Source organism: Oratosquilla oratoria, chromosome 30 (assembly GCF_046742065.1).
Source record: "Oratosquilla oratoria isolate Oo_2021 chromosome 30, ASM4674206v1, whole genome shotgun sequence".
Lineage (NCBI taxonomy): Eukaryota > Metazoa > Arthropoda > Malacostraca > Stomatopoda > Squillidae > Oratosquilla > Oratosquilla oratoria.
The window spans coordinates 43,586,513-43,605,255 of record NC_134806.1 but is presented as its reverse complement, the minus strand read 5'-3'; the positions used below and the strand labels follow the sequence as shown (position 1 = coordinate 43,605,255).

General features: G+C 38.3%; 1 protein-coding gene across 3 annotated transcripts in view; it reads right to left on the bottom strand.

Moving 5' to 3' along the window:
* Positions 1-18,743, bottom strand: part of aralar1 (calcium-binding mitochondrial carrier protein aralar1) — a 525,272-nt gene that overhangs the window by 49,854 nt on the left and 456,675 nt on the right. For all 3 annotated transcript variants that reach the window (XM_076212853.1, XM_076212855.1, XM_076212854.1), the window contains 4 exons: positions 15,260-15,375; positions 10,872-11,011; positions 5,884-6,030; positions 1,312-1,441 (listed from right to left, as the gene is read on the bottom strand). In XM_076212853.1, the coding sequence (XP_076068968.1) occupies positions 1,312-1,441; positions 5,884-6,030; positions 10,872-11,011; positions 15,260-15,375 (533 nt within the window). The remainder of the gene's footprint in view (positions 1-1,311; positions 1,442-5,883; positions 6,031-10,871; positions 11,012-15,259; positions 15,376-18,743) is intronic.

Below are 18,743 nucleotides of genomic sequence, written 5' to 3'. Positions count from 1 at the left end.
TCCCCAGTCACTCCATCTATTGATTTGCCTCCTATCCTAGCATTGAGATCTCCCAATACTACTACACTGACATTTCTCCCTAATCCATCTATGCACTCATTCAAATCTATCCAAAAAGCCTCCCTTTCTTCTACACTCTTCTCACTACCAGGCCCATATGCACTTACAAAGACCCACATCTCCCTTCCCAGTTTCACCTTCATCCACATTAACCTTGAAGAAACCTCCTTCCACTCCACCACATGCTCACCTATTTTTTCCACTTGCTAGTATAGCCACCCTTTCTCTCCCTTATTCTCTCTTTACTCCTGACACCCTCCTAACTACACTCCTCGATTCAAATTTGCCCCTCCCTTTCAACTTGGTTTCACTCAATGCCAACACATCCTTCTTTCTTCTCACAAACATACTAACTTATCTCTTCCCTTTTACTCTCATCTGTACCACATCAATGCACATTAAAAGACCCAAACCTTAGGGGTTTGGTTGGAAAACTCCTCCCAGACCCTTTTATGTCTGCTTTTTTTATATGTCCCCTTTGGGGCTACAGAGAGTAGGATCCATAGTCTTATCCCTGTTCCATTCCTGTCACCTTTTACAACTCAAGTGGGAACACTTGGTAGCAGTATTCTTTCTCCCTTACCACAGGGTTCAGGGGAAAAGGAAATGAATATTCAAAGAAGTGGTACAGGACAGTATTAAGAGTGGTGGGGGGCCATCACTGAGTGACAGTCACAATATAATTAAAATACCATAATTTCTCTATGAATAAAGATTTCCTCTATCACAGACAAAATGATGTGTGGCTCTGGTCCATAGGATCACCCCATACAGATCCTAAAGTATCAGCTGCATGCTACTGAGCAGCTTTTAACCCCACAATAACATATGGCCAATACCCCCGATGGGGACCAGCAACATGAAAATGATGGTAATAAACATGTGTTGCAAAGTTTATGTATGTCAACATTACAATATTTTCCATGTAAGTATAAACAATATGTATTAAAAGCAACGGCTACTATCAAATGTGTATAGCAACATTACAATAATTTCCACATGTGTATTAACAATATGTAATCAAAGCAATAGTTACTCTCAGATGTGCAAATTTGTTTCCTTTTATTTATTTAGATGCCACTATGGGAAGAGTGATGAACGGATTTTTGATGGGTGTAGGGTGGATGTATGTGTCACCTTGGCCACCCCTACACATGGGGGGAAAGGCCCTTATTATGAATGGATGTATGCGTATATAGTTTTACATTTTGTACAGTATGCATGTATATATGTATGTGTATATATTTTTACCTTTTGTCACTTCATGCGTCCTAGATCCTTGAGATGCATTCAGGTAAATACGTTTCACAAGCTCCATGTTTGTCAGCAAAGAGTTGAAAGCCATGAAGAACGGGAAGCTAACCTGGTGGCTGCTGGCTGCCTGAAGATGAATAATCTTTGATCGAATCATAAGGGACAATTTCATTCCAAGGAGGGTGGGGTTTAGGATAAACTTGAGTGTCTAGACTGCAGAGATTCTAAACCTGGGGTATGCCACCCCTTGGGGTACACCACCAATTTATCAGGGGTTATGTACTAAACAGATAAGCTAAGCAAATCTAGTTGTTTTTTTTTATCATCACTTAGTATTTTTTCATGTATCTATTTACTTATTGGCTATGTTGTGTACTCCTTCACTGCACTACTTACAAAGATATACAATATATTTACTTATTCCATCTTATTTTGATTCTTTGCTTTTCTTTTTTTCCTTCCCACTTATTACAAAGGAAAAGAGTACATGGCTGGCACTAAGACTGCTGAAAAGGATACACAGGGAGAAAAAGGTTGAAACCCCTTGTCTAAACTACCAAACTATCAATCAATCAATCAATCAATATGTTGTCCCAGGTCTCTCTTGCAGTGAACTTACAGCACCCAGGTGACCAGAGCACTATACAGACATATATTACATATATTTTGTTTTGGCTCCAGTTGCATAGAGGTCATTCCTTAATGAATGCAGTTAAATATGTGCAACACAATGCAGATACAGAATACTTAAGAAAGAGGAGAAAGTGTATCAACAAATAAAGAGAATAGTATGAAATGTTATTTTGTATTCTACTTTGTAAGAAGCAATATTCTTACAAAGCTGAATTATGTACGAAACCCAGAATAGTGCTACACTGAGGGAGGGGGAGGTAAGCGCAAGAATACATCAGTGTTCCTCCTGCATATCACAAAAAACACTAAATGGGGACAAAACATGGAAACAAGGGACTCCCAATTTCATATTTTTCTCCCATGAGGAGTCGAGGCTTATAGTGTTTTGATGCAGCCACCCCTTTTCCTTATAGAGTGAGACTTTCGATTTATTAATCATTGCCTTCAGTTTTACTATCTGGTGACACACAACACCTTGGCCTTTGTGTATGTATATAACACAAAATAGTACTACTTGATCCTTTTTCTCCATTTCCTTTCAGCAAATCACTTTTTCATGCTGAAACTTGAGTGGGGTGGGGGGCAGTGCCCCAGGGTCCACGTGTTTGGGGTGCCCAAGAGGAATAAGGACACAGTTTTACATAGGTACAGCTGCTTAAGTTTTTTCTTTTATATCTTCATAAAGTTGTTGACATGAATTAGCCATTTCTTCTTGTCTTTTCTCTAGCCTTTCCTGTATCAGTTGTACCTTTCTGATTGCTGGAGGCACTGGAAATAATGGGGAATTGGCAGAATCCTTCACAAAACTGTGGGGGCCATAATGCTTGCTGCCACAGAGTCCACAATGGCTCTGCACAGCACTGGGTGAGGTTGCTAACCTTCAGTAGCCCCACAAGTCCTTTCTAGTACTTAAATTCCTCACAACAAACAACAAATACCCAGGCAGCGTTCTCACTGACCCCAACCCAAGGCTAATCTACTGTAATATGGAAAACTAAGAGGTGGATTCATAAGAGTGGTAAAGGAGAGATTGAAGAAAGGAAGCAGAGAAGAGGGATGGTAAAAACTAAAAGTGTTTCGATAATCCTCGATGAGGAATGATGTGTGACTCTGGTCCATAGGGATGTCACTAAAACTACCTAAAATATTGACTGCATAAAACTTATGTTGTCAACAGCATATATGGGACATGCAGTCAATACACTCAACCCTTTATTTAATTGATTATGGAGACAACAATCAAAATTCAGTGACTCGATAAACATTTTTGAGTCTTTCCACTATTTGATCATAGCATATCAAGAACCCATCTTCACAATGCTCGTTAAGCCTGATATTAAACTGCAATAAATATGTTGCATTTATCATATTTGCTGGACCAATGTTCCTCAACCTTTGTCCATTAAATCAAGGGATGGGTGCACCTGACATAGATTATGATGCAGTTTCATTAAAAAAAAAATTATATATACACATACACAAATATATATATATATATATAGTTAGTGCAGACCATTTTGCAAACTTTTTGAGTATGCATAATGGTCCATGTTTTTGGGACCTGTGTGATATCTCGTTCACAAAAAATGTGCAGGAGAAAGTGACTAACTGGCAACCTTTAGCCATCCATCCATGCAATAGCCATGTGGGACAAAGGCGGTCTGCATGTGACTGTCCTTCAGTGGGAGTGTTTTTTTTTTTTTTTCAATGTCACAGAGTTTCTTTGTTTTTCCTCACTGTGTTCACTGATTTTTGGGGTGTGCCCTGCCCTTTGCATTATGCCTGAAATTTGCACAGTGCATGATAACATTGTGAAAGTGACTGAACTACACAAAGTTGGAAAGAATAATCAAGAAATACCCAAGGCAACAGGTGGGGGGTGTCACAAAAACTGGTTCTGAGACCCTTCACCAAGATTGCCCCTTGCCCTACCTCAAGGGCAGCCAAAAAGTGGCCCAGTGATAGTGAAGTCGACTACACAGAGGATTGGCCTGGTCAGTCACATGATATTTCCGCCCATAGAAAACTTATGGGGCATCATGAAGGCACGTCTTTGTCAGGAAGACACATATACAATTCCCAAGCTTGAGATAGCCATCCAGAAGGTGTGGGAGGAAATTCCTGCTTCCCACTGTCAGAATTTGGCCGTTTCTGTCCCCAGGGGACTCCAGCAAGTCATCAAGGCCAAGCGCTTCCTCATCGGTAAGTAGCATTGACAGCGCAAGTGTTTAATTATTTTTTGTAATTTTTAAAATAATTTTATAGAAATTTTTTGCGTATATTTCCCAAGTATGCAATATGATCAGGGCTGACTGTATATATATATATATATGTATGTATATATATATATATATATATATATAATATATATATATATATATATATATATATATATATATATATATATATGTATGTGTATTTACCTAGTTATATTTTGCAGAAGAGCTATGCTCGTAGGGATCCGCATTTATATCTTTCCACATACAGTTCTTTCTTAAAGTCGTGTATAGTTTTAGCACTCACTGTTTTCTCTTTTAATTTATTCCATGTATCTATCACTCTATGTGGAAAGCTATTCTTTTTCAGATCTCTTCTGTAACTGTCCTTCTTAAGTTTCTTCTTGTGTCCCCTTGTATTTCTATTGTCCCATTTAAGTAGATCATCCCTGTCAAGGATTTCCATCCCTTTCATAATTCTATATATGGATATCAAATCGCCTCTTTCTCTTCTTTGCTCCAGAGTTAATATTTTTAGTTTTTCTAATCTTTGTTCATATGTCAGCATACTGAGTGTTGGTGCCATCTTTGTTAGTGCTCTTTGAATTCTTTCTAGTTTCTTTATGTTATTTTTTATTATTATTTTTTTTTACTGGGTGACCATAGTGTCGGTGCATACTCTAATTTTGGTCTTATCAGTGTAACTAGGATTTTCTTCACCATCTCCTCGTCCATGTAGTCAAAGGCCACTTTCATTGATCTTATTAAGTTGTAGGTTTCTCCAACTATTTTATTTACATGTTTGTCTGGTGTCATGTCATTTGAAATGATCACTCCTAGGTCTCTTTCTGAATTTACTTTTGTAACTTCTTTTGTTCCAATTTTGTATTTGCCGGATATTCTATTTTTGCTTTTTCCAAATTCCATTATACTACATTTTTTAATGTTGAAATTCACTTCATTCTTTTTACTCCAGTTCCAGACTTTGTCCAGATCTCCCTGAAAAGATTTACAGTCTTCTTCGTTACTCACTTTCTTCAATAGTTTTGCATCATCTGCAAAGAAGTTTATGTAGCATTTAATTCCTTCATCCATGTCATTTATATAAATAGCAAACATTATCGGAGCCAATACAGAGCCTTGGGGTACTCCACTTATCATGTCTACCCATTTTGAGTTCTTTTCTCTAAGTATCACTCTCATTTTTCTTCCTTTCAAGAAGTCTCCCATCCATTCCAATAATTTTCTTTGTATTCCACCTATTAGTTCAATTTTTCTTAGTAGTTTTTTGTGTGGTACTTGTCAAAAGCCTTTTGTAGGTCCAGGAAGGCACAATCTGCCCAGCCATCTCTTTCAAGATGCCTGATGATGAGTGTGTGTGTATGTATAGCCCATGAATGCCCAGTGGTAATTTTAACAACTTTGGTGTTTAATGTCAAACAAATTTATTCAACTATGGCCCAACCAGCCCCAAGGTCTCCTTTCAGCTGAAGAAAACCATCTAGATCTAAACAAAATAAGTACATAAAGCAATCACTGGGCATTACAGGGGTGAGTATTAAATAGCCCTCAACCTCATGGGAAAAAAGAAAAGAAAAATCCAAAATGGAGAAAACAAAACATGAAGAATTCTACTAATACTGGTACAGTTCCTTCATTTACTACTGGCACTACTATCAAAATGAGACGACGCAGGCGTCTTGCTGAGGAAAGTACTGACAGCCACAAGGTTGTTTTGCACGGGGCCGGTGAGCAGGTGTTTCTTGGTCGACAGCATGATGTTGTTGAAATCCAGAGCACTGATGAAGCCACTTCCCTCCTTGTCAAATGTCTTGAACGCCTGCACTGCATGTTCCTCATGGAAGTCCTGTGGACAATGATACATGTTAATAATAACAACAATATTAATAATACATACACACATACGTATACCAAAGGCTTTTTCCCCCTTACAAGGGAGGTAGCCAAAAAGAAAAAGGCATAAAAATCATTCCCACCCATTCCATCCCTAAATACACTCCACTACCCTCCACCCTCTACCCTCCCTCTTATCTTGGCACCTCCTGGATGACAGATCATCCCTGCATCTTGTAATAATAATAATGATAATACCAATACATATACCAAAAGGTATTCCCCTTATAATCTACAAGGGGTGGCACAGCAAAGGCATACACTAATCCCATAACCATTAGTTGTCCCCTTTATATTAATTCCTTGTAGATAAAGAGCCATCCTTGTCCTCCACCAACTACCCAGTTTAATCAATGCAATAAGACAACACCACAGCAGGGCCCAAAAACTAAAGCTGGTTTACCTACACTGCATCATTACATGACAACCCTCTCTTCATTCACTCAAGAAATTATGGAGCAGACAAGAAGAAATCCCTTTGAGCCACATCAATCACCTTCTATTCTTAACCACTCTCCACTCATACATACCTCATACATACTCTTCCCTGCTCAAGAGACATGTTTCCCTTGCATCTAAGGCCCCCTTTCACCCCATCCATCCATCCATCCATCATATTCTCAGTCTTCCCCTCAAGATCAATCCATCTAATTCTACACCTCACTCTATCCATCTTTGTAACTCCACCATATTTCTCAAACACATTCAAATTCCTCCTTTATGCCTCCTTTGAATACCAAATAACAGCCCTATACAGTGTCTTAGGCACAATCACTCCTTTGGAAAGTCTTTTCTTTGAATTTATCCCCATATCCATCCCTGTAACCCCACCATGATTCTCAAACACATTCAAATTCCTCCTTTGTGCCTCCTTTGAATACCAAATATCTCCCCCATACAGTGTCTCAGGCACAATCACTCCTTTGTAGTCTTCTCTTAGAATTTATCCCCAAAAACATTTGGTTGCCATCCTTACTCTATAATTTACCTCCACCTCCATTCCACCATTCCCTGCTATGTGTGGACCTGCATACTTAAAACTCTTCACTTCCTCCAGCCTTTCTCATTTAAGACTTATCTGTAACTCAATGCCACCCTCTCCCCTTGTACATTTCATCACTTTACTTCTACTACTACTAATTATCAATATTATCATTATTAATATTCTTATCATTATCACAGTATATTGTGATTTACACAAAATGACATGTATGCATTTAACCTCTTAAAACTTAAGAAAATAAAAAAATTAATGTAACTTTTAAAACATACCCAAGAATACTAAACATTATCAGTGATCAACATGTAATAGATTAATGAATGAATAAAAATAAAAGGAGATGCAGAAGTAGGAAGAGGAAGGGGAGGGCAGAGAGTTAATAAAAGAAAGATGAGGTGGGAGAGGATGAAGAGGAATAGGAGACAAAGAAGAAAAGATAAAGAGGATGGGAATAGAAAAAGGATGGAGGAGGAAGAAGAGGAGGGGTACAGGAAGGGAAGGAAGAATTTTTAGTGATTTGTGGCCCCTATATCCAGTGCATGTGTACATGGATGATGGAGTAGTGCAGGAGGTATATGCAAGGGTAATGGGCAGGGGACTAGAGATGATTAAAGAAAATGGAGAAAAGTAGGAGGTGAGCCAGTTGTTATTTGCTGATGACACTGCACTTGTGGCAGGGTCAGAGGGAAGATCAAGGCAGTTGGTGACAGAGTTTGGAAAGGTATGCAATAGGAGAAAGTTGAAGGTAAATGTGGATAAAAGTAAGGTGATGAGATGTACAAGGGGAGAGGGTGGCAGAGAGCTGGAAGTCTTAAAGAAGTGGCTGGAGAAAGTGGATAGATTTAGGTATTTGGGGTTGCATATGGCAGGAAAGGGAGGAGTGGAGGTACAGGTAAATTGTAGATTAAGAGAAGCGAGCAAATACCTTGGGGGATTAAAAAGTGTCATGAGAAATAGACTTTTGGGAATGGATGCAACAAGGATATTATATGAAGGGGTGGTTGCACTGAAAGCACTGTATGGGGCAGAGACTTGGAACTTAAAGAGAGGCAGAGAGGAAAAGTTTAAATGTGTTTGAGATAAAATATCTGAGAAGTATGGTAGGGGTTACAAGGTTGGTTAAATTAAGAAACAAGGAGGCAAGGAGGGGAGTAGGAATGGAAAAGGAGATAACATATAGGACTGATGAAAGAGTATTGGGATGGTTTGAACACATGGAAAGAATCAGTGAAGAAAGATTAGTAAAATAGTGTGGGAAGCAGAGGTGGATGGAGTGATCTTCAAGGAACAACCACAAATGAGATGGATGGATGGGGTGAAAGGGGCATTGAGCAACAGGGGAATATCTGTTGAGCAAGGAAGGGCAAAGGAGATAGGGGCTAGTGGAGGATGGCTGTGTACAGATGATACTGTGATGCAAGGGAGGGATGTGCAAATGAAATTTTGACACAGCCTGAAGGAATTTCTCCCCGTCTTCTCTTTTTCTGCATGAGGGACAGAGAGGGAGGGGGGTCACCAATTAAGTGAAGTGGCCTTGCTGTGGATATACCATGTCCTGCTACATTGCTTCTGACCCAGTGCAGTGGGCAGGATGCAGGGATTATCCGTCATCCATGAGAAGCTAAGATGAGATGGTGGAAAGGGTGGTGGATGGGAGTGGAATGGGTGGGAGTGGGTAAGTGCCTTTTGGCTTGGCTACCTCCCTTGTAGGGGGATAAGCCCTTGACATATAGATGGATATTCAGCACTTCTATCCTTGGGGACAATATTGCGCTGAAGAGGTGGAATTGTAGAGATGGTCAAGGAAAGAAATTCAAAAAGGGATAGCAGAAGTTAAAGCAGGCCCTACACAATCGATATTATTGCACAACATTCCATATTGTCCAATGTTATTGATGGTGTAGGGATGGTGTATCCTACCATTACTATCACACTATGACATATATTCCCCTACATACATGAAGGCACTAGTCTTTTAGTCTTTAGCAATCTTGATGACCTCACATTTCCTAATCAAAACACCTGATTCAGATAATACAAGATATAATAACAAGCTGCACTGCATCATCACCTAGCAAGGAAATACCTAACATCACCAAACAGTTCATTAACCTTTCCTTATACCTACCCAGCTACATTATTGTAACTCCAATACATACTAACCACAACCACAAATATTACTAAACCCTTTACAATACAACTGACGCATAATATGTTATTAACACAAATACATCACATATGTGACAACCTACACCAAACATGCTTACATATGCCCCTTTCCACTATATAACGAGTGACTGTGTTCGCCACAGACAAGGAGCTGGAGGAGACACTCTCCCTAGACTCACCAGGGGAGATTATATCTCCAAGCTGTAATCCCAGATCACCTTTATAATAAACCTAGAAAACCAAAGAAGGTTTATCTGACCCTGCTAAGCCCATCATTGTGTAGCACAACATATTGAATCAAAGAATTACACAATATATTGAAGACATCAAATACCATCCCTACACCATCAATAATACTGTACAATACAGAATACTGCACAATAATATTGATCATGTAAGGCCCACTTAAAATTTATCAGCTTTTTTTAAATAGAAAATAGCCTGCGATCATATAGAAATGTGTGACTCTGGTCCATAGGGGTGCTATTCAAATTCCTAAAATATTATTTGCATAAAAATTGTGTAATAAATACAAGTGGGGTGTGTGTGTGAACAGGAAAAGTAAGAGCTGGAAGAGGAGGAAGATGATGAAATGGCAAAGGAATCCCCTTCCCCCCCCCCCATATTCAGCTATAAAAAAGAAAGGCAAATTTCCAAAAACAATGGTGAAATTATTAGGAGCTATTGTTAAGGATAACATACAAAAATATTGCGGAAATTATTTGATTCCATTGTTGAGGAGAATATATAGAACAATTATTTGAAGTCATTTGTTTGCTAAACACTTGCAACCGTGCAAAAACAATTTAAATTTTGTAATGGATTTAGTGTACCAAATTGACATCAGTCAACTGCAGTGCATTATGGAGGGTTGAAAATTGAAGATAGAAATTATTGGAAATTGATCAAATATTTGAATGACAAAAAATTTAATCGGGATCAATATTTAATCATTCACAGATTAATTTCATTATTATTATTATCATTATTATTTCATCTTATTTATTTATCTTTTACCATCAACAGTTACATAATTGTGATTTTTCACTTCATCAAATCTAATAAATTTATTTGAAATGTCTCCTTCATACTAACGTGTAGCATGTCATTGCACACAGGTGCATACGTAGAAAATGGTCTCTGATCATATACAAATGCTGCATGACCGTGGGTCATACAAACATCACAAAAGACTTCTAGGTAATGATTGTATAAAACCTATGCATTGAATATCCACAATGGGGAAACTAGTGTGTACATATATGGTTAAGAGAGAGATAAAGAGGGGAAAGATATATATATATATATATATATATATATATATATATATATATATAGAGAGAGAGAGAGAGAGAGAGAGAGAGAGAGAGAGAGAGAGAGAGAGAGAGAGAGATAGAGAGAGTGAGAGAGAGATGGGGGAAAGAAATATATGGGGAGGGAAGAGGGAGGGAGGGAGGGAGGGAGGGAGGGAGGGAGGGAGGGAGAGAGAGATGGAGGAAAGAGAGTGAGAGAGAGAGAGAGAATGAGAGAGAGAGAGAGAGAGAGAGAGAGAATGAGAGAGAGAGAGAGAGAGAGAGAGAGAGAGAGAGAGAGGGGAGGGAGGGAAAGAAAGAGAGGGATATTACATGAAGGAACTGGCTGAACTCGTAGTAGCTGATGGCCCTGTTCCTCTCCTTGCCAAAGTACATCTTGACAAAGGTGCTCTCGAAGTCAAAGGGGACCATCTTGTGCAAGGTCGTCTGCTTGATCACCTCCACAAACTCCTCTGAAACGAGAACGAGCAATGTAAGTTAATGGAGGCATTCACACACAACCATGAATTTTTTTCATTGACTATGCAGTACCACTGCAGTCTCCATGTGGTTCAAACAGCTAGTGTGAATAGGGTCTACAGGTCATCTTGTACGTACACACAGTCATGAGCAAAAGTTTTGACCAACGCTACAGTAGTTCTCAAAAATGCCTTTTTTATTCTGCGGAGCATGTCATATGTTTTCCTATGTAGTATTTAGCAGTTAGGTCACTTTCTTGAATAAAAAAAAAAATGTTAGACAAAGAATCTGAATTCTGTATCACAAGTCTCTGGGTAGGTCAAAACTTTTGCTTGTAACTTTAAATTGACTGATGTACCCATCCATTCATACACACATACATAACCAAGTTATAATAAAGGTAACAGCATCTAATATATATATATATATATATATATATATATATATATATATATATATATATATATATATATATATATTTATATATATATATTTTTTTTTTTTTTTTTTTTTTTTTTTTTTTTTTTTTTCCCCTAATCTTGTGATAATTCTTCTTTTATGGAAGGTGAGAATATTACAACAAAAAATGTTTTAGTAACTACCCACAACCATCAAAACATATAGATGATATATAATCAATTGTTGACCCATCCTCCATAAGCAAGAATTGTGTCAATGTATCTATATCTGCCACAGCCATTCCAACATACCAGAACTTCACATGCAGCACTTCTCACCATGCATACCACCTTACCAAGCCGGACACCATGGTGAGATTAAGAGGCTGTATCATCTCTCAGGGGGTAGGCCAGTCATGCAGTGGACCATTAAGGCAGAACATCTACTACTACTACTTATATACCAAAATGTTTCTTCCCCCTTATAAGGAGGGTAGCCAGTCAAGGCATACATCCAACCCCACTCATTCCACTTTCATCCGTTACCCACTTTTACTTTAGCTCTTAGCTGAAGAATTACCATTACCAAGAAGGAAAAAAACATTAGAAAAAATTATATATATATATATACACATACACACATATAAAAGAAATAAAATATCTATCACAAACAAACAAGCTCTATTCACAACCCACAAGGAAGAATTATCATTAGAAAAATAGGAAATATGAAGAAATTCAATAAATACACAATTGCTGTCATTTTCAATACAATTTGTATCAGAGAAAATCTGAGCCCTTCTTTAACACATACACATTAGTTTTATCCATCTAAAAAGTTATATACATACATACATATACCAAGGCTTTTTCCCCCTTTCAAGGAAGGTAGCCAAAAAGGGAAAGGCATAAAAACACTCCTACCCATTTCATCCCTAAATACACTCCACACCCCTCCCACCCTCCCTCTCATCTGAGCACCTCCTGGATGACGGGCCATCCCCGCACCTTGCCCACCGCCCTGGGTCAGAAGCAGTGTCGCAAGACACAGCACATCCACAGCAAGGCCGCTTCATTTAATCGGCGACCCCCCCTCTCCGTCCCCCCTTGCATATAAGGAGAGGACGGGGAGAAATCCCTTCGGGCTACGTCAAAATTTACTCACACATACTACCCCACCCCCCACCCCCCCGCCCATTCCTCCTCATGCAATCACAACATCATCCATATACAACCATTCTCCACTCACCTCTGTCTTCCGTCCTCTCCCTTCCTTCCTCAACAGACATTCCCCTCTTCCCCAAAGCCCCCTTCACCCCATCCATCCACCTCATCCTAGGACGTCCCCTCATGTTCACTCCCTCCACATCTGCCTTCCATACCTCTTTTACTAGTCTTTCTTCACTCATTCTTTCCATGTGTCCAAACCATCCTAATATTCTTTCATCAACCCTATCTCCCAGCTCCTTTTTCACCCCTGTTCAAGTTAGCTTGACAATATCTTGACAATCTGAGCCCTTCTTTAACACACACTGAAAATCTGAGCCCTTTAACACACACGCATTAGTTTTACTCATACAGGGTGTTTGGGATAAATTTGATAACTTTTTTATCTTTTGTCATTTCAGAACCATTTGAAGGATTTAATAGCAGTAAAGTGCAACAGATAGCTGATTCTGTGTACTATTGGTGGGTGTGAGAGCTAAAGAGCATAGACGACTGAAAAACACCAGAATATTGGAAGAGAGTGACCTGCATCATGGTGATTCCCACTAGATTAAAAAATTCGGAAAACTCAGCTGCAGCTCAGTGCTCCTTGAATACCGTGAAGATCGTGAGATGCAAGCTGGAGAATTGCGATGGAGATGTGAAAGTAGTGGCTAGTAGAAAGGATCATAGCAGATGTTCTGACTCTGTCCTCACAACAAAATTCATAAAGAAGTTCCAAAAAAGGGTGCAACAATATCCAGGCAATGCAATGCGGACCTTGGCGAGAGAGATGGGCATTGGAGTGGTGACTATGAAAAAAGTGCTGAACTACTCCTCATACAAAAGGCACAGGGGCTAACTACTAGCCACCAAGGCCCAAGAGAACCATCTTACGAAAACCAAGAAACTCCTCAACAAGGTCAAACACCCAGTCAAGCCGGGGATGCTCTGGTTTTCCTCAGATGAGAAGAACTTCTGCCAGGACCAGTTGCACAACATGCAGAACAGGTGGCTAGCCTACAGTCTGCAAAAAGTCCCACACTTCATGAAGACCAAGTTCCCTCAAACTGTATTTACCTAGTTGTATTTTGCGGGAAGAGAGCTATGCTCGTAGAGACCCACTCTTGTTCCTTTCTGCATCCAGTTTGTTCTTAAAGTCGTGTATAGTTTTAGCACTCACTGTTTCTTCATTCAGTTTGTTCCAGATATCTATCACTCTTTGTGGGAAGCTATTCTTTTTCAGATCTCTTCTGTAATTGTCTTTCTTAATTTTCTTCTCATGTCCTCTTGAATCTCTTCTGTCCCATTTTAGCAGGTCATCCCTATCAAGAATTTCCATCCCTTTCATAATTATGTAAATGGTTAGCAAATCACCTGTTTCTCTCAAATCACCTCTTTCTCTTCTTTGTTCCAGGGTTGGTAAATTTAGTTTATCAAATCTTTGTTCGTATGTCAAATTGCAAAGTGTTGGTGCCATCTTTGTCATTAATCTTTGAATTCTTTCTAGTTTATGTCTTTTTTGGTACTAGGTGTCCATAGTAACTCTGCATATTCCAATTTTGGTCTTATCAGTGTAACTAGTATTTTCTTTAACATTTCTTCATCCATGAAGTCAAAGGCTATTTTCATTGATCTTAATAAGTTAAAAGTTTCTCTGACTAATTTGTTGACATGTTTGTCTGGTGTCATATCATTTGAAATAGTTAATCCTAGGTCCCTTTCTGAGTTTACTTTATTAACTTCCTTTGTACCAATTTTATATTGACCCAAGATTCTATTTTTGCTTTTTCCAAATTCCACTCTTCTGACTCCATTTCCAGACTTTGTCCAGGTCTTCTTGAAAAGATTTACAGTCTCCCTCTGTACTTTCTCTCTTTAATAGTTTTGCATTGTCTGCAAAGAAGTTCATATAACATTGCACGCCTTCTTCCATATTGGATGTGATGGTCTATAGGTGTGTTTCCAGCGAAGGCTATGTCATGCTGCCTCACATCTTTGAAGAGGGACTCGTACTCACTTCAGATGGCTATATTGAGTTGCTGTCTATTGTTGTCAAGCACTGGGTGGAGAGGGTGGCTGCAGGAAGACCATATGTGTAGCAGCAGGACTCAGCTCTGTGCCACACCTCCAGGAAAACCCAGAAATCTGTCTGAGAACTTCTATGACTTCACCAGTCCCAACATCTGGACCCCTAACTTGCCTGATTGCAACCTCATGGACTATTATGTGTGGGGCGCAGTTGAAAAAGACCCCAATACTACCACCTGCAACACCAAGGACGAGCTGATTACCAGGATCAAATTGGTGTTCAGGCATCTCTCGAAGGACACCGTGAGGGCCATGTACTGAAGGTCCAGGTCCTGCCTGGAGGCCATGGTGGAGGCTCAAGGCAGCTTCTTTGAGTGAGCTGTATTTGGCAAAGGATCCTCTAAGAGGTGCACTTTGAACTTGAGAATACATCAATTTTTGGCCAAGATATAATATTTTTCTTCCCTTTCCAAAAAAGTGTCAAATTTATCCCGAACACCCTGTATATAAAAGTTTGGGGGAAAAAGCCTTTGGTATGTATATATTAAAAGCTTTCATTATTAATATCATTATTAAATTTTTAAATTATCTTAAAGATTGACCTACCGAAAGTAACCATTCCTGTTCCCCTTGTGTCAAAGAGTTGGAAAGCAGTCTTGTACAGGGCATCTGGAACACACAGCAGCCCCTCAAATGCCTGGAACTCAGCAAATGATATGTATCTGGAAAGAAGTTAATCACATATTACATTGTCCCCCAAAAGCAGTGCAACTAATGATTTGTTCAATTCAATATTTTTGCGATTTTAACTTTTATTGTTGATGGCTGTGAATGAAATGAAAGGGGCAGCTTGTGTGTTCTGCACAAATAATTCTTGACCAGGAGGGGAATTAAATCTAACATGCCAAGGGGATAGATATATCACACCTGAAGAATGCTTATCAATTCTGCAATAACCTATACCTGGCTGATACACAAGCTGAATGCATATTTTCTTTATAGACTTAAATCTTATTTTGTGCAAAACTATCTTTTCTTGTTTTACAAAGGATTACAAAGGCGGAGCATGCCAACAGGAGACCTTTTGATCCATATCTAGGTCGGATGCGGAAAAAAAAATCATATTAATAATAAAACAATAAATAAAAACTATAATAATGTAAATAACAAATAAAATACATAAATAAATGCATAGGTATAGTTAAATAATAAACAAACAGGTAAACAGTAAAAATAATAAATTGACATATAACTAATAATAAATGAAAATCAGACAGACAAATGATAACAAAACAAAAACAAATAATATAACATAAATTATAATCATTACAGCATCTTAGTTATTTATCTAAATGATTCTTAAAGCTTTGAACTGAACTACATTGCACTACCTGTGCAGGAAGTTTATTCCATTCATTTACTACACGGTTGGCTAAGTTGTTTCTACCTACTTCCAAATTGAATCTATTTCCGGACAGTTTGAGACCATTGTTTCTTGTCTGATTCTCATTCAATGTGAAAATTTTGTCACTTTTGATGTTGTCAATTCCCTTTAAAATCTTAAAGACCTGTATCAAGTCACCTCTGAGTCTACGCTTTTTTTAGGGAAAACAGATTCATGTATTTTAGTCGATTTTCGTATTATTTATTTTTGATATTTGGAATCAGTTTTGTGGCTCGCCATTGTACTTTTTCCAGTCTGTCAATGTCTTTAATGAGATTCGGTGACCATACAGAAACAGCATATTCCAAATGTGGACGAACTAACGATTTATATAGCTTGTTAATGAGTGATGGACTTTTGAAATCAAAAGATCGCGCAATCAGTCCCAGAATCTTATTTGCTTTCTCAGAGGCTGAAATACATTGCTTGGATGATTTGAGGTCGTTACTGATAATTACGCTGAGATCTTTTTCACTATCCACTTTTGTTAACAAATTACCAAATAACTTGTAATTGTACTTACTGTTATTTTTACCTATGTGCATTACCTTGCATTTACTTGTGTTAAATTTCATAAGCCACTTTTCAGACCATTGCTGTAATTTATCTAAATCTACTTGAATATCTAATTGGTTTGAGTGATCATTTGCCACTCCGCACAGTTTTGTATCATCAGTGCTTTTACTTATTGTTTTCATTTATTTCTCATTATTTCTTATTTTTATTTATCTATTTTAATCCTTTATCTATCATATACAGATTGAACTCTCATTAACAGACTAAAAGGGGGGTAACAGTGTCCATTGATGTGAATAATCCATTGATTTGGAGTGGTTTTTGGGTGGCATAGTGATTGCACAGCACTAAACAACATCACCAAAAACACCGCAAATACAGCTAATTAATGTCCATTAATGAGAGGTCAATCTGTATATATATATATATATGTATATATATATATTTGCATGAGAAATCACATGAACTTGTGATTCTAAATATGCAGAAAAACCACCAAGGAAAATAATTAAATGATGACCGAGTGCTTTTGTCTATTTAGACATCCTTAGGGTACATACTATGATGATACAAACATGAGTATATATACAAAGTGGGAGGCCATGGATGGGAACAGGAAAAGGTTGTGAGGGAATCTCTCATGGTTAACCTATACTATACGCAGCACCGGATGTTTGGACCACCGTTTTTTTCTTCAACAATAAAATGATCAAGTTTGTACATTCCTTGATTTAAATTTAAGTTGCTGACAAATATATCTTTAATCAGACTGGATTTTATTATCATTAAAAATAGGAAATATGATAAGTCATATTTGACTAGAAATATAATAGAATCTAGTCTGATTAAAGATACATTTGTCAACAACTTAAATTTAAGTCAAGGAATGTACAAACTTGATAATTTTATTGTTAATGTGGTGGCCCAAATGTCCACTGCTGCAAACGGTACAGGTTCATGAGACACTCCCATCCATGGCCTCCCACTTTGTATACATACTCATGTTTGTATCATCACTGTATGTACCCTGAGGATGTCTATATAGACGAAAGCGCTCAATCATAATTTTATTATTTTCCTTGATGGTTCTTCTGCATATATATATATATATATATATATATATATATATATATATATATATATATATATATATTTTTTTTTTCCAAATCCTGAGACTACAAAAGAGCCTTAATTACATGCAGACTAAAGAGGAAAACCCGAACTGCTTCTAGACTGCTGGAGAGAGCCCTAATTACCTCTAGAGTCTCAAGACTACAGAAGATCTCTCAATACCTGTAAACTATGCGAGCAAGCCCTAATTGTCTCTAGACCAAAGAATAGAGCCCTAATTACATACAAAAGGGAGCAATAATTTGTTTAGGCTACACAAGAGAACACTACTTACCTCTGGACCTGTAGTGGACAATTGTACTTCACCTGGCCTCATTTATTATTATTTATCTATTCATTAAAGTATTGATTTAATTTATCTATTCATTTGTTGACTTAATCTTTTTTTTCCCTGGTGAATTTGTACAAGTCCTATGCACAAGTAAAACTTTGCCTTCTTGGCTGTTCCTCCTCACCTCTCTCTCTCTCTCTCTCTCACCCCCTATAACGGTATTCCCTTAACTACTGACATCACAGATATATAAACTAGCTAATTAACAACCTTGTTAAGCTACACATACGTACACACACACACCACTGACAAGTACAAGTACATAGGCAACCTACATACATACATATACCAAAGGCTTTTTCCCCCTTACACGGGGTTAGCCAAAAAGAAAAAGGCATAGAAACCACTCCCACTCATTCCATTTCCTATATATTCCACTCCCCTCCACCCTCCTCCCTCCCTCTTATCTTGGCACCTCTTGGATGACGGGTCATCCCTGCATCCTGTCCACTGCCCTGGGTCAGAAGCAGTGAAGCAGCACATCCACAGCATGGCCACTTCATAAATTCAGCGACCCCCACTCTCCATCGCCCCATGCAGAAAAGGAGAAGACGGGGAGAAATCCCTTCGGGCTGCGTCAAATTTTTCCCATACATACTTCCTCACCCCCCATCCCCCACCCACTCCCCCTCATGCATTACAGTATCATCTATCCACAACCCCTCTCC